The sequence below is a fragment of the Lithobates pipiens genome, unplaced genomic scaffold (assembly GCF_037356315.1).
Source record: "Lithobates pipiens isolate NorthernLeopardFrog02 unplaced genomic scaffold, aLitPip1_a1.2 Scaffold_13, whole genome shotgun sequence".
NCBI lineage: Eukaryota > Metazoa > Chordata > Amphibia > Anura > Ranidae > Lithobates > Lithobates pipiens.
The window spans coordinates 249,052,676-249,069,379 of record NW_027507718.1 but is presented as its reverse complement, the minus strand read 5'-3'; the positions used below and the strand labels follow the sequence as shown (position 1 = coordinate 249,069,379).

The following is a 16,704-nucleotide window of genomic DNA, read 5'->3' as shown; positions in this document are numbered from 1 at the left end:
TTAATGACACCCCCAGATCAGTTCGCATATCGCAGTGCGATCTGCAAACTTGGATCGCATGGTGTGAACACCCATGCGATCCGATTCTGCTGCGGACCAAAAAAAGGGTCCCGTGCGAGTTTGCGGCGGGTGCGGCGGGTGCGACACGAATTCAGCCATACTATCTGTATAGCTGAACTCGAATCGCACAGAGATCGGATGTGATTTGCACTGCAGTGCGGTGCGAATCACATCCGTTCTCATAAACCGCTGCAATGTGAACCCAGCCTTAGTGACACTGGCGACGGGGGGTGATCACGGGGTTAAACCTTTATTGGGGGGGTTAGGGGGGTACCTTTAGAACTAAAGGGGGCTAACCCTAACTGCCCTAACAGTTATTAGTCACAAATGACACCTGCCGGGTGATCAGGGGGTTAAACCTTTATTAGGTAATAAATGGCGGGTGCCCTGAAACTATAAAAAAATAACTAACCAACCAGCGTCACCTGTAACAGTTATATGGTGATCACTGGTGAAAGGGTTAACTAGGGGGCAATCAGGGGGCTTTATGCGGTAGTATATGGGGGTCCCTAGCGCTATAAAAAGCTGCGGCGAACCTAAATACCTACCTGCCTAACTAGCGTCACCTGTGACACTAATACGGCGATCAGAAAAATGATCGCTTATTAGGCTGGGTTCACACTGGAGCGATGCGGAAACGCCGCGAATCCGCGGCGGGTTCCCGCATCGCATGCCTCCCGGCGGCAGTTCACACTGCCCTATGCGAACTGCTGGGAGTGTCAGTGAAATGTTACTGACACCCCCAGATCAGTTCGCATATCGCAGTGCGATCTGCAAACTCGGATCGCATGGTGTGAACACCCATGCGATCCGATTCTGCTGCGGGCCAAAAAAAGGGTCCCGTGCGAATTTGCGGCGGGTGCGGCGGGTGTGGCGGGTGCGGCGGGTGCGGCGAATGGCTGAACTCGAATCGCACAGAGATCGGATGTGATTTGCACTGCAGTGCGGTGCGAATCACATTCGTTCTCATAAACCGCTGCAATGTGAACCCAGCCTTAGTGACACTGGCGACGGGGGGTGATCACGGGGTTAAACCTTTATTGGGGGGGTTAGGGGGGTACATTAGAACTAAAGGGGGCTAACCCTAACTGCCCTAACAGTTATTACAGTCACAAATGACACCAATGCAAAAAAAAAAAAAAAAAAAAAAAAAAATGACATTGGTGTCACTGTGACTGGGGGGCAGGGGTAATTGGGGGGGTGATCGGGGGGTAAAGGGGGGGTGTGAGTGTGCCTGGCATGTTCTACTGTGTGTGGGATGTGTTGGTGCAACTCACTGATCCGCTCTCCTCCGTGTCGGAACGAAAAATACCGACACGGAGGAGAGAATACATCACTTCCTCTCCTGTGTTTACATTACAGGAGAGGAAGTGATGTCACCGGGGATTTCCATTCGTCGGGAGCGATCGCGAGGGGGTGGCCATGAATGAATGGCCGTCCCCTCGTCCGGGATCGCTCCCGAACGAAAACCGACCGCCGCAGGCACCGGGCGGGGGCCCGATCGGGCCCCCGACCCGCGGGAGGCAAAGCACGTACATGTACGTGCTTATGCCTGCCCGTGCCATTCTGCCGACGTACATCGGCGTGAGGCGGTCGGCAAGTGGTTAACTTGTAACAGCTATACTATATGTGTTCTAAAGTACACCAAAGTGTCAATATTTTGTGTGGCCACCATTATTTCATTTTTTTATTTTTTTTTCAGCACTGCCTTAACCCTCTTGGGCATGGAGTTGACCAGAGCTTCACAGGTTTCCACTGGAGTCCTCTCCACTGCTCCATGACAACATCACGGAGCTGGTGGATGTTAGAGACCTTGCTCTCCTCCACCTTCCGTTTGAGGATGCCCCACAGATGCTCAATAGGGTTTAGGTCTGGAGACATGCTTGGCAAAGTCCTTCACCTTTTAGCCTCAGCTTCTTTAGCAAGGCAGTGGTAGTCTTGGAGGTGTGGTTGGGGTCGTTATGTTGGAATTTTGCCCTGCGGCCCAGTCTCTGAAGGGAGGGGATCAGGCTTTGCTTCTGTATGTCACAGTGCATGTTGGCATTCATGGTTCCCTCATTGAAACGTAGCTTGCCAGTGCTGGCAGCAGTCATGTGGCCCCAGACCATGACACTCCCACCGCCATGCTTGACTGAAGGCAAGACACACTTGTCTTTGTACTCTGTGCTCTTTAACTGGTTGCCGCCATACATGCTTGACACCATCTTAACCAAATAAGTTTATCTTGGTCTCAAAAGACCACAGAACATGGTTCCAGTAATCCATGTCCTTGGTCTGCTTATCTTCAACAAACTGTTTGTGGGCTTTCTTGTGCATCATCTTTAGAAGAGACTTTTTTTCTCGGACAACCAGTTTGATGCAGTGTGCAACATATGGTCTGAACAGGCTGACCCCCCACCCTTTCAACCTCTGCAGCAATGCTGGCAGCACTCATTTGTCTTTTTCCCCAAAGACATTCTCTGGATATGACACTGAGCGCGTGCACTCAACTTCTGTGGTTGTTCATGGCGAGGCCTGTTCTTAGTGGAACCTGTCCTGTTAAACCGCTGTATGGTCTTGACCACCGTGCTGTAGCTCAGTTTCAGGGTCTTGGCAAATCTTCTTATAGCCTAGGCCATCTTTATGTAGAACAATGTTTTTTTTTTTTTTTTTTTTCAGATCCTCAGAGTTCTTTGCCTTGAGGTGCCATGTTAAACTTCCAGTGACCAGTATGAGAGAGTAAGAGCGATAGTGCCAAATTTAACACGCCTGCTCCCCATTCACACCTGAGACCTTGTAACACTAACGAGTTGCATGACATCGGGGAGGGAAAATGGCTAATTGGGCCCAATTTGGACATTTTTACTTAGGGGTGTACTCACTTTTTTGTTGCCAGCAGTTTAGACATTAATGGCTTTGTGTTGAGTTATATTGAGGGGACAGCAAATTTACACTGTTATACAAGCTGTACACTCACTACTTTGTAGCAAAGTGTCATTTCTTCAGTGTTTTCACGTGAAGAGATATATTTACAAAAATGTGAGGGGTGTACTCACTTTTGTGAGATACTGTATGTGAACATGGCCTTAATGTCTAACCCGAACCATAACTCTAACCCTAACATGAAACTTTGGTTCCTGTGCTACTTTGGTGCCAGAGAGTGTTGCATCAAAGTGCATTATACTTGGTCAACAATACTTTTCTTTTACCAAAAACAAAAGCAAAATGCATCACTTGCGGGTCTATTGAAGTCAATTTATGTAGATGCTAAACATGGATAATAGAAATTCCAAACCTTGATGTATTAGTGTGAAACATGGTTTGTGTTCTACAGGTGTCATACTAGACTTTTTTTTTTTTTTCTTTTTTTTTTTTTTTTTACAGCTCTTAATGTAAATCCTGTTGCAGTGGTTTACTGTAATGCAAAATTGTTTGGCTGGAATTGAAAGCATTACTCACATCCCAAGAAAGCTATGGCTGCTTCATGGATATTGGCAGGCTTTTACATTACAGGCTGGGCTGTTTCACACATACATTGATGCCCAGTTCTCTCCTTTTCTGTCAATGTGCTATTATCCATGCAAGCAAGATACTTGCCTCAACCTGGCAATACCCTGTGTAGGACTCAGCCTTGTTTTGTTACACAAATTCATAGGAAACATCAGGTGTTTGTAATTAGAAAAATCAAGCTATACCTTCCTTTTTCATAGAAAACAAGGAAATCGCATTTTGTTTGTTTGCCACTGTTGAACTTATCACATTTCACATACAATGTGGATAGCACTCGAGAATAATTTATGCAAGCCTCATTTTAAAATAAAACAGTCATCAGGGTCAGTCATAAATTCCATGCATGTAGTGAGCTCTCACTTGTTTATGCCAGTAAAATGGCATTGAACAGAATTGATGTTCGGAGTTGTTCTAGCACAAGTTTCTCATTGTGAATATGGAACAGTCGTTGTGGAAAATAGGATGAAAATAGTTCCAGGTGGTATGTAAAGTATATGTGAACCCTTACATTTGCAAAACAACCCGTTCAATTTAAAATAGACAGTGTATGTATGTGTAAAAATATATAGTGATTTGGATAGCAGGCGCAAATGCACACCGCCAGCGGCTAGCTAGCTGATTATACACAATAGGAGCTGAGTGGCGGGTACCGCAGACTCTATGTCCGCAGGCTCCCACCGATCCTTTGATACACAGGCAAAACATAGTGTAAACTAGGCATATTGCTGTTCTGTCAAAGGAAGACCTGGATCTTGTGTTCCTGCAAAGCAGGGGCATTGATCCATGCCTTCTCCTAGTAAAAGCACCTCCCATAGTACACAAACACTGGCTAGGAACACCGTGAACCCTTTGATCTCCCCCGATGTTAACCCCTTCCCAGCCATTGTCATTAGTGACTGTTCATATTTATTAGCACTGATTACTGTAGTGTCACTGGTCCTCAGTGTCAGCTAGTTTCAGAATGTCCACCGTAATATTGCAGTCCTGCTATAAGTTGCTAATTGGCCATCATTACTTGTTTAAAATAAAAATTAATTATTTAAAAAGATCCCATAGTTTGGTTTGCGCAAAAGTTATAGCAGCTACAAATCAGTATACACTTATTGGGATTTTTATTTTTACCAAAAAATATGTAGCAGAATACATGTTTGCCTAAATTATTATAATAAAATATTATACAAAAAAACAGGGGTGAGGTGCACATCGGTCATGAAATCATGTGCAATGTAATCAGGCCTTCCCAAGGGCCATAATATAGACAAAGGAGATGGGATTGCTGCGCAAAAATACTTTAATAAAGAGATTAAAAATACATGATATTCATGGTAACAGTTTCGGGCTTAAACAGACAATGCCCTTTTTCAAAGACCAAATGACATGTATGGTAGAATATATAGCTTATTTACGTCCTCATATAGTTGAACAATCTGGAACCAATTAATGGCTAAATAATTATATTAAATTCATTATTACTACATAATAGAACTCTGTGGAGAAAAAAAGTCAACGGGTATTTCAATTTTACCACACCACAAAGCCCAAAACTGTTAACATGAATGTGTGTTTTATTATAATTTTTTTTTTTTTCCCCAATTCTTTATTTAGATGAGGTTTCTGTATCACTGCAATGGTGTACACACAGTGGCGTAGCACCACGAACAAGACCACATGCACAAATACAACAATATTGTAAATGAGATAAACATATAGTTGCAGAACCAACAGTCTACTCCAGGGTCTAGGAAGTCTCTGCATCCCACACAATTTTTGACAGTTAACACTGGTTTATTCAAAATGTAGAAAGACTAAATAAAGACTCATGGGGGACATAGATGTCGGAGCTGCGATCCTAAAGTCAGCTTAAGTTCACATTTTATAGGCCAAGTTTCAAATTTGATTGCAGACTCTGACCAAAGAGGATATACCAGTGTACCTCAAAGCTTTCCCCTCCATAATCATTATTTGTCCTGCCTACAGCTTGAGTGACCTATGAACCTTCTACTGTGGAGGCTGTATCTGACAGTCTCAAAAATCCTTGCCAAGGATGTTGCCCCTGAGGAGTAGCATGCAGCTGCCATAACTCCCGGGCTTTGAGAGACCATTGCTAAATGTCTCCCATCTTATTTCCTGAATGAGCCTTTGATCTGTGAACATGCTGTTGGTGTATGGAGCAGGCAAGTAAAAAGTGTATTTTGCGCATGCCCATCTAAAGTCATTGTCTCTCTTCCCTTTTTTTGTGATTTCTTGATACCCTCATCAAGAATGTCATGGGGTAAGAGTAATCCTCTGTCCCAGCCTAGGGAAGCCTAAGCCTCAAGCTGGGTAGACGCTCCCTCCCTCTGAGGCCACGAATAGATTATTTTGTTCCTTGTTCCTCTAAGATCAATCCAAGTCAGCAGCCCAGTTCAGCTGCAAGCCCTGGGCCTCTAAATTCCCCAAATGTTTACATTATGTGATTACAAACATAGGTACCGGATATGTCGCCCTGAGGCATTTTTAGGCTATGCTATTGCTCCACATACTATTTATTGTTCATATATGTTTTTTGACTTTATGTGTCTTTACATACACCTTGATGTCTTCATATAACACATTTTGTGCCCAACAATGGCACATGTATGTATGTATGTATATATATGAATTTACTTTGTATTATATATTATGAATTCAATTAAATTACCTTTTTCTGACCCTCACACTTCAGCCGCTTCATTTTAAAGTCCCACTTTTTCCCTCCTTATTGTGCTAAATACCGGGATGGAGGCGCTAACCCGTGCCTCATTTAAAGTCCCAAACTGCTGTGCCTACTATTACAGGGATGGGAGCGGCTGGAGATTTGGATTAGTAGTGCTCCCCTGCTATCCATGTGTTAGGGTCATTCTTTAGATGTCCATATGCCCTACAGGGATATGTACATCGGGTACAGCCAAGAACGGACTTGGTTTATTGGTGTATGTTGACAACAAGTCTATTAAGTATTTTATATGACATCTCCGGTACAATTCCTATGGTTATACATGAACACTCATGTCCTTTTGAATTATGCATGTCTATGTCTCTGGTGGTGATCTGCATTTGGCTGCTGGTAGCGTTGGTGGCGTTGGCGGCCCCTTTTCCTCACCTATGGGAGCTGCGATGCACATTGTGGGCTCCTCCCCCTCCTCCCTGTACATATAATTTTTATGTCCGGGAGGTTCGGGTGGTTGTCCCTCCGTGCATCGGCGCCACGGTCTGCGCGCCATGCGCGTTACGTGTGCATTTTTTTTTTTTTTTTTTTTCGCGTCATCGCGCCGACGCCGCAGGTACCACCTACGTGACCCTGACGGGGGTGTTTGGGCGGCGCCAATTGCTGGGCGGCTCCACCTGCTCTAGTGTTGGCGCCCCTCCCCCCCCCCTCGGTTCACACACGTGGTGCTGGCGGCTTGTATTTGGGCTTTCCCAGTTGAGGATGGCTGTTGACACAGCCGGTCTCCTCCTGTGGTTCCTGCACACCAGTTGATTTTTTACTGGGTGATGCTGGGTTTACAGCTATCGGGTAGGTGTAATTTGGTCCTGGATTCACTTTGGTTGTTTTTTTGTTTGCCCACCTTTGTTATATCACTTCATTTTTTATCACCTATACACTCACTTGTTTTACATCTTTACCCTTTCACCGCACTCACCTAGCACTCCCTTTGCTTTGGCTCATTTCACACCCCACACTCTCACCACACTGTTCATCCTTTTCATACCTCTGCAGGCACATCACAACCAACATATATGTCTACACTTCATCCTCTAGTCTTCACTCGCATTGTTCTAACACTCTTCATATATTTCATTTTTATACACTCTTATTCCCATACACTACTTCTCATTATCACGGAATTCTTTGTATATTTATTTTTTCACCTCACACACTTACAATCTCTTTTATTTCATTACATTTCTTTTACATGCTCACTTAACGTTCATGTACATACTTTGTTTTAGATACGCCTATTCTCCATATACCAGCACTGTTAGCACATGGAACTTATCTTCATACCCAGGCACCTGTTCACTATATCCGCCGCCCAAATATGCCGCCTCAGCTCCCGGGGGGGGCGATCTGCGCCTCCGACGCACCACGGACCAGTTGCTGTTTGCTGTGTTCGCTGCCGGGGATGGTAGATATGCTTAGTCAATCTCTTTTGAAAGCACTCTATGTACTGTACCTATTCCCCTCTATACAGAGTGTGGTTTACCATATCTATATATTTTACAGGTATCTGTCGCATCTGCTCCTGATGAGTGGAGAATACATCCACGAAACGCGTAGAGCTACATTTGATGCTACAGTGATAATTACTACGGCCCGACGTTACTTTTAATTTTTAATATTAATTCAGTACATTTATGTTTACATTATGTGATTACAAACATAGGTACCGGATATGTCGCCCTGAGGCATTTTTAGGCTATGCTATTGCTCCACATACTATTTATTGTTCATATATGTTTTTTGACTTTATGTGTCTTTACATACACCTTGATGTCTTCATATAACACATTTTGTGCCCAACAATGGCACGTATGTATGTATGTATGTATGTATATATATGAATTTACTTTGTATTATATATTATGAATTCAATTAAATTACCTTTTTCTGACCCTCACACTTCAGCCGCTTCATTTTAAAGTCCCACTTTTTCCCTCCTTATTGTGCTAAATTCCCCAAAGAGACAAGTCCTCTTGAAAGGATGTCCCCACTTTAAATTGTTGAGGGACATCTGTTAAGCTAGCCATAAATGGGTCATTAATTTTTTTCCTTCTGCACACTGGCTGAAAAACAAACTGATTTCTCCATCCACACAGACAAGTTAGATGGAGGAATCTGCCCTTGTTGGGTCCCGCTGTCAAAATACACTGATTATTGGCTGCAGCCGATGATCGACAAAAGTTTTTCAGCATTGGCCCTTTTGACAGAAGGGAGCAAAGGCAGCCACACGCTGATCAGAATTTAGCCAGACCCTGCTGAACTGGCCACATTTTAATCGGTGGCTACTTTAGCCTTATTCAAGCATCTGAACAAACAGCATCTCAGATGCCTGGGTACAGAAGGTTGTTTCCAAGGGCTACAAGAGTTCTACACTTGCCCATCTCCCTGCTTCATGTCTTCCAACTTGTGTGTAATTGCACAGACTAAAAAGCTTGTATGCAGCCATTGCAGATCCTTTGGAACAGGGGGTTATTGCTCCTAATTCCTGTGGTGGAAAGGTCTAGGGGTGTGTGTGTTGGTTTTTTTTTTTTTTCAGTTCCCAATAGGGTTGCCACCTATTCTTCAAATCAAACCCGAGCACTTTAGTGGCGCACAGCATATTTTTTAATAGTATGAACTATAGATATATTTTGCTATTAAATTACATTTCTAATCATATGGCATTAATAACAAGAGTCCCCCTTTACATCAGAGTCCACAGAGTTCCCCTTTTACATCTGAACTGGCAGAGATCCCTTTCCCTGTACAGGGGATTCTACAGACTCTGATGTAAGGGAGAACTCTGGGGTCTCTAAGATGCTCTGGGAACCCTGATTGAAGGGGGAACACTATGCATTCTGATGTACGTAGTGGAATCTGATGTAAGAGGAGAACACTGTGGCCTCTGGTGTAAAGGGGAACTCTGATGTAAGGGATGCTCTGATAACTCAGATTTACCTTTTAGTGTACTCACTCAGAGGCAGGAGAGAGAAGAGGAGGGAGACTTCAGTCACAGACAGGGATGGATGGTAAGCTCACTCACCCCTTGGGAGTCAGCACCTCTCATTCAGATGTATCTGAGGCTGCTAGACTTCCAATTTCTGACCCCCACTATCCTTTTTCTGAGACACAGCGCCGGGGATTGGACTGTGGGCAGACACAGAAGGCTGGGTGGGGGGGGAAGAGGTGCAGATTGAGCCCTCTCTCCTCTCCTGTCAGGGCGGGGGGCAGGGGGTGGGGAAATTGTTAGTATTGTTAGTGCTGGCTTTGGGCAGTGTGAAAAAGAGTGTAATGCCGCGTACACGCGATCGAATTGTCCGGCAAACAATCCGGCGGATAGTCTGGCGGACTTTCTACCGAACGGACTTGGCCACACACGGACACACAAAGTCCGGCGTTTGCTAGCGCGATGACGTACAGCACGTATGACGGGACTAGAAAAAAAAAGGAAGTTCAATAGCCAGTAGCCAATAGCTTCCTTCTCGTACTTGCTTCTGAGCATGCATCATTCTTAGTCCGCCAGACTAGCATACTGCAAACGTATTGTCCGCTGAAACCCAAAAGAAAGATTGGACTGCAAAAATACTTTCTAAGTCCGCCGGACTTTACGCTGAGAAAGTCCACTGAAGCCCACACACAATCGAATTGTCCGATGAAATGCGTTTCGGCGGACTAAGTACACCGGACAATTCGATCGTGTGTACGCGGCATTACACACACTCTCAGCTTATCCAACTGCAGCCAGAAAACCTGCTGGGAAGCCATAGTCCAGTCTGAATAATGTGTCCGGGTTTCAGGCAGTCTGAAACCCGGACGCATGATTCCCAACCCGATTCCGGGTGAATCCTGGACAGGTGGCAACCCTAGTTCCCAAACCATTTGACACATCTCAGGGTTCTAAATGTCTGTTTACATTCAAACACAAATATACTGCATGGAATCTACCAGGTCTGTCATGGTCCTCTCCATTAGGGAGATTCTCTGGCCTTGGTAAACATCAAGGATGCATACATGTTCTCATTTTTTCTTTTTCCTGCACTGTGCTGTCGGCCCCCAACACATTTTAATTTATGGCCCTATTTAACCTCTCTTCCACACTCCACATGCTCACCAAAGTTCCAACCCCTGTGCTTGCCCAGTTATCCTCCTAAGACATCCCCTATTATCTAGATAACCTCCTGTGGAGGGAGTAATCTGCACAATTCCTGAACCACAATGTGATGCAATCAGTTCACACTCCTATTGTTGAATGTTCAGAAGTCCTGAGTTTGGAGCCAACTGATCACTTGAGTATGTGTTTCTTATCCTAGACACAACTCAAGCAAAATTTTCTTTCCCAGTAGAAACCTTTAAACCATCTGATGGGCTGCAACTGTTTTTCTCAGCAGGGGATCTGTCCGTTGATTGCCTGCTCAGCTGCTTATGCAGAGAGGACACAACCCACTCTGCTCCATGGGCTGTTGGATATAAACTGTCTGGCTGCCCTCTAATTCGAGGGGAATGGATCCCCTTCCATTTTGTTTTTGCCAAGTTGGATCAGATTGCAGGTAGGTGGGTGTAAATGAACACAAGAAGTCTGTTTACATCTGACAATCCATAGAGGAGAATGGAGGGTCTGATCGGGTCTGCCCGAAAAATGGACAGGTGGACCTGATCAGACCGGTCAAGTGAAAGGGGCCTCGCGCTTCTGTCTAAGAATTGATTGACTCTTGCCTTTTGCATAAGGTCTGCTTATTAATTGTGGCCCCTTTCCCCTTCATGAACATTGCATTAAAGAACCTGTGGAAAAAAAATACCTTTCCTCTTCCCAACTTTTTCATAGTGCAGGGGCTTACATTATCCTCCTGCCACCAAGATCCCTGCACATTGCATGATTCCTCTTCTCAAGATAATTGGGCTACTCGATATCCTCTGAGTGCTGGCCAGAAGGTGGATAAGGTCACATTTGCCTAGGCAATTCAGGAGGAAGCCAGGGGAAAGTTAAGTATATTATTTGACTTTCTACCTCCACAGGTTTTCTTTTTTCACTTTTATACAGTATTATAGGGAGAAGGAGAGGGAACCTTATCAATGAAGTTGAACAAAAGTTTGTTGACAGACTGTGCTGCTGTTACTACTATAGGGCATACCTGACACTGACAGTATATTATCAAATTAAACCCAATCCCAAAGTCTCATAATCTTTAACGTAGTACTATAATTTCAAAGATTAATTTTCAGTAATTTTAAAACCTGTAGCTTTCATTATTTAAGCAAATCCTGATTGACTCTACTCTGTCGCTCTTTCTCATTTGCTTTCCAGTGTTACCCTGTGCTTTCAGTTTAGTCTATAAGTGGCCATGCCGATGTTCCTTGCGTGGGTATAGAGCGTCATAAGGATAATGGGGAAGACCACCCTAAGCAATGACCTACGTGGGGTTGCCACCTGTCCAGGATTCACCCGGACAGTTCGGGTTTGGGACCATGCATCCAGGTTTCAGACTGACTGAAACCCGGACACATTATTCAGACTGGACTGTGACTTCACAGCAGGGTTGCTGGCTGCAGATGGCTAAGCTGAGGGTGTCTGTTACACTCTCTTTCACAATGCCCAAAGCCAACACTAACAATCCCCCCGCATACAGATGGGAGAGGAAAGAGGGCTCAATCTGCTCCTCTTCCTCCCCTCCTACCCCTCTGTGTCTGCCCACACTCTAATCCCCATCACTGTGCCTCAGGAAAAGAAAGTTGGGGCCAGAAATTTGAAGTCCAACAGCCTCAGCCACATCTGTATGAGAGTTGCTGACTGCCAAGGGGTGAGGGAGCTCCATCCCTGTCTGTGACTGAAGTCTTCCCCCCTTCTCTCTCCTGCCTCTGAGTGAGTACACTAATGTAAATTGGGGCTCTCAGAGCACCCCTTACATCAGAGTTCCCCTTTACACCAGAGGCCACAGTGTTCCCTCTTATATCAGAGTCCTCTCCATATACCAGAGTTCTCAGTGTTCCCCCTTAGCTCATGGTTCCCAGAGTTCTCCCTTACATCAGAGTCTGCAGAGCTCCCCCTTACAGTGAATGGGATCTCTGTGAATTCAAATGTAAAAGAGGAGCTCTGTAGATTCAGATGTAAAAGGGGCAACTCTGTGGACTCTGATGTAAAGGGGGGCTCTTGTTGTGGCTAGATTTTTATATATATAATTTTGGCAAATAGTTAACTATTTTTTATAAGCATATTTTCCTCAAATTATATATGAAGTGTATGTGTTCATAGAATGATTTTACTGACTGTCAGTGCCACCGCATACGTGTCCATCAGTGCCACCTATCATCGCCGCCCGTTGGTGCCCATCCGTGCCATTGCCTGTCAGTGCCCATCATTGCCACCTCATCAGTGCCCACCAGTGAAGGAGAAAAATTACTTATTAAAATCTTATAACAGAAACTCCCCTCCTCCTTGTGCTTGTGGCCATTACACTCTGTAGCCCCAGGCAATCCCACCCCTCTGGACTACAACTCCCATAATTCTTTTCAGTACAGGAGGGAGGGCGAGGAACACTGTGTTCTGTTCTCTCCCCTATGTATTGCCACTGCAGGGAGAGTGATTGGAGGAGGCAGCAAAGGTAGGAGGAGAGGGGCAGGATGCTGTGAGAGGGGGCGGTCATGTGTCCCTGGGATCACAGACAGTTATTCTAGCTGACAAATGGGTGGCTACAAGTAGCACACAGTCAGGCTGGAGCCACTCCAGTGCCTCCTCTTCAGCTACATTGTGAGTACTACCGCAATAGCGAACACAGTCCTGGCTCCTCTCTCAGCCAGCGTGGCCCCCGTCCACTGGGAAACTGCCTGCCCAGGATCTGAGTGGCAAAAGCGGGGACAAAACCAGGGACGGATGGGGTCCGGGGACTGCCCCCGGAAATCGGGGACATCTGGTCACCGTAGCAAAGAAGCTGGACAATATCAGCAGCAAGCGTGAAAACAGTTTTTTGTATAAGAAAAAAAAACCATAGCAATTGTTTGATAGACACTGCGTTGGTAAACTCATGCATACTAGAACTTGTTTCCCTTGCTGTTTCTTGCCTAAGTTTTTGCAAAGGAAAATGAGATGTGTAATGTATAGCCCTCTGGTGGCCCTAGCATCTACCAAGTAGTTAACCACTGGCTAAAGGCATCATTGCTTCTAAAAACTACAGATGAATGAAACCCTTGCACTGTGCTTTAGCATTAATGTCTTTTTTTTTTTTTTTTTCTACCTGCAGGGGTGACCCACGAAGGCCTTTTCAGGGTTAATGGAAACGTTAAAGTAGTTGAACAGTTGCGGCTGAAATATGAAAGTGGTGAGCCGTTGACTTTATTAGAAGATGGAGATGTCTATTCCGCTGCCAGCCTGCTGAAGCTGTTCCTACGAGAAATGCCAGATGGAGTAATCAGTGCAGCTTTGCTTCCCAAGTTTATTCAGATATACCAAGGTAAGCACAGCAAGTTCAGCACACACTACAGCAAATCCTTAACCTGATGGTGACATTCAGATCTTTGCGGTGCATTAATGCATGTTATAATGCACTTTACCAAACATTGCAGTAAGGCAGTCCATTCACTTTAAATGAGCAAACAATTCATCACAATGGACCTTTACACACTTGGGGTGGGGGGGGGGGGGCTTTTTTTCCCCATCATTGCTCCACAACACATGGATGGTTCACATTGTTGCATTAAAATTCAGTTCATTGAAATGATTGGCGCCACAATGTGGTTCATGCGTTATGGTAAAGTGCATTTTATTGCAATGCAAAGATGTGAATCTAAACCTACTTAGTTTGTGCTGGGGTGCTGCCAGATGCCCCCAGGAATTGTATCACAGGGGTGGATGTTTACTTTGCAGTCTTCTTATTAACAATATTGTTATCTGTTAGAGGTGGTGGATGGCAACTGGATCAGCTAACTGACCTCCTTTTTTGAATATTGGCTCTTTTGTGTGCACTTTAGCAAAAATGCCATATTTTTTTTTAAGGGATATGCTATATTTCAAATGTTAATGTGTGAATTGGCTAAAACAGAATGTAGTTTAAAACTTTTCAGATAATCACGTAAATTAATAATCTATCTTACTTTAGTGCATAATATGTAATTCTATATAGTTAGAATAACAAAAATATGGACGAGCAGGTAGTTTGTAATAACGTAAATGTCCTATAATTAAAAATTTCCTGCTACATTGATTTCTATGAATTCTTATGTGTCAGATAAGCATTTATCTTTAAATATACAGTATACACTTTCTAGGTCGCTTGTCTTTTTACTTTACTTTTATATTATGTCTCGTTTCGCAAAGAATAAGAAGTGCACACTAACATGTAGCCAAGCGGAGTATGGAAAGCTAGGGCGAATGGCAGTTAAGTAAACCCATTGCTTTGCAATACACACAGCATCGGTTAAGCAAGCCCTATTAACCTCATTTGCCTTCTTTTGCATAGGAAATGCACAGGATGAGGCATGTATTTAGACTGTTCTGTGTTCAGAGTTTGTAATTTTTTATTTTTTTTGGGTGTGTTTTTATTGTCCTATTATGACCTCAGCACTATTTGCTGCTTCCTACCGTGAAACCGGTAGAGGAACACCCTATACTCCACTCCAACAGAAACCCTATGGGGGAACCCGTTAGCAGTTAGTGTTATCGTTTTTATCATAATTATTAGTCCGTTCAATTACCTTTGTGGCTATATGTACTGGTCAGCCCCCATATTTCCACCTCCCCAATTCTCACACCCCTGCATTAGGCTGTGCACATCAAAGCTCAAACACACATGCGTGTGTGTGTGTGTGTGTGTGTGTACAGTATCTCACAAAAGTGAGTACACCCCTCACATTTTTTTGTGAATATTTTATTTATATATTTTCATTTTCATGTGCTCAGCATCATAGCCAGAGGTTGTCTTTGGGAAATGGGTGTATGAGTGCTGCCAGCATTGTTGCAGAGGATGTTGGTGCTTAGACCATATGCCGCACACTGCATCAATTTGGTCTGCTTGGCTGTTGTCCCAGAAGGAAGCCTCCTTCTAAAGATGATGCACAAGAAAGCCTGCAAACGGTTTGCTGAAGACAAGCAGACTAAGGACATGGATTACTGGAACCACGTCCTGTGGTCTGATGAGACCAAGATAAACTTATTTGGTTCAGATGGTGTCAAGCGTGTGTGGCTGCAGCCAGATGAGGACAAAGACAATTGTCTCTTGCCTACAGTCAAGCATAGTGGTGGGAGTGTTATGGTCTGGGGCTGCATGAGTGCTGCTGGCACAGGCGAGCTACAGTTCATTGAGGGAACTATGAATGCCAACATGTACTGTGAGCATGATTCCCTCCCTTCAGAGACCTGGCCTCAGGGCAGTATTCCAACATGAAGGCCTAAAACGCACCTCCAAGCAGACCACTGCCTTGCTAAAGAAGCTGATGGTAAAGGTGATGAACTGGCCAAGCATGTCTCCAGACCTAAACCCTATTGAGCATCTGTGGGGCATCCTCAAAGTAGAGGCGTAGCTTGAAGCTTGTGGGCCCCCCACCACTACCACCCACGGCTTCTACCGTGCGTGCAGATACACCCACCACACGCCAAGATACTCAAAGTGGCTTACGAGTTTTGAGTTCCCAGAGTTCCTCCTTACATCAGAGGACAGGGATCACAGCTGAAGAATCAGCAGGTCACTTGGCATAGCTCCTTTCCCATCCCAGCACTGTATACAGCTCCCCCCTCCCCCACACTACACAGGGCTAGGGTCACATTCCTTTACACACTCTGTCAGCCTTCACAGGGTGTATCTGGCTTTTATGTTGCCATTCTGACCTGTGACCTGTGAAAAAAAACTGCATCTCTGGGTGGGAGGTACAAAGAATTCCAGCTGGTGACTAGGAGACATTGAGCGGTGTCTTACCTCACCAGTAACGTCCGTCCCAACGTGGCTACAGGACGGCACTCTTCTCCTCTTAACTCGCTGAGCTCGGTTACCATTCCATGTTGCCAGCACACAGTACAGACACTTCCCCATCCTGGGCTGTTCTCACCCCATGCTCCTCTCCATTCAGAAGAAGGCTCACGGCTTCTCCCCAGCCAATGAGTACAGAGGGGTGTGGACTGTGGAAGGCAAAGTGGAAGCCCAGTATTGGATCGTGGCTGTGGGGCCCTAGGGCAGATGGGAGCTGGACTTTGTGGAGGATATGATAATATGACGGGGAGGCTGCAGGGGCCTCCTGGAGCTAGGGGCGGGGTTACTATTGTGACCCCTGCAACCCCTTATGCTACACCCATGCTCAAAATCCGAAGGTGGAGGTACGCAAGGTCTCTAACATCCACCAGGTCTGTGATGTTGTCGTGGGGGATTGGAAGAGGACTCCAGTGGCAACCTGTGAAGCTCTGATGAACTCCATGCCCAAGAGGGTTAAAGCAGTGCTGGAAAATTATGGACACA

The 16,704-nt window shown here is 45.0% G+C and overlaps 1 protein-coding gene across 4 annotated transcripts in view; it reads left to right on the top strand.

Annotated features, from left to right (window-relative positions):
• The window catches only part of FAM13A (family with sequence similarity 13 member A), a 290,352-nt gene that overhangs the window by 26,804 nt on the left and 246,844 nt on the right, over positions 1–16,704 (top strand). For all 4 annotated transcript variants that reach the window (XM_077476499.1, XM_077476498.1, XM_077476500.1 and 1 more), the window contains one exon: positions 13,504–13,713. In XM_077476499.1, coding sequence (XP_077332625.1) covers positions 13,504–13,713 — 210 coding nt within the window. The remainder of the gene's footprint in view (positions 1–13,503; positions 13,714–16,704) is intronic.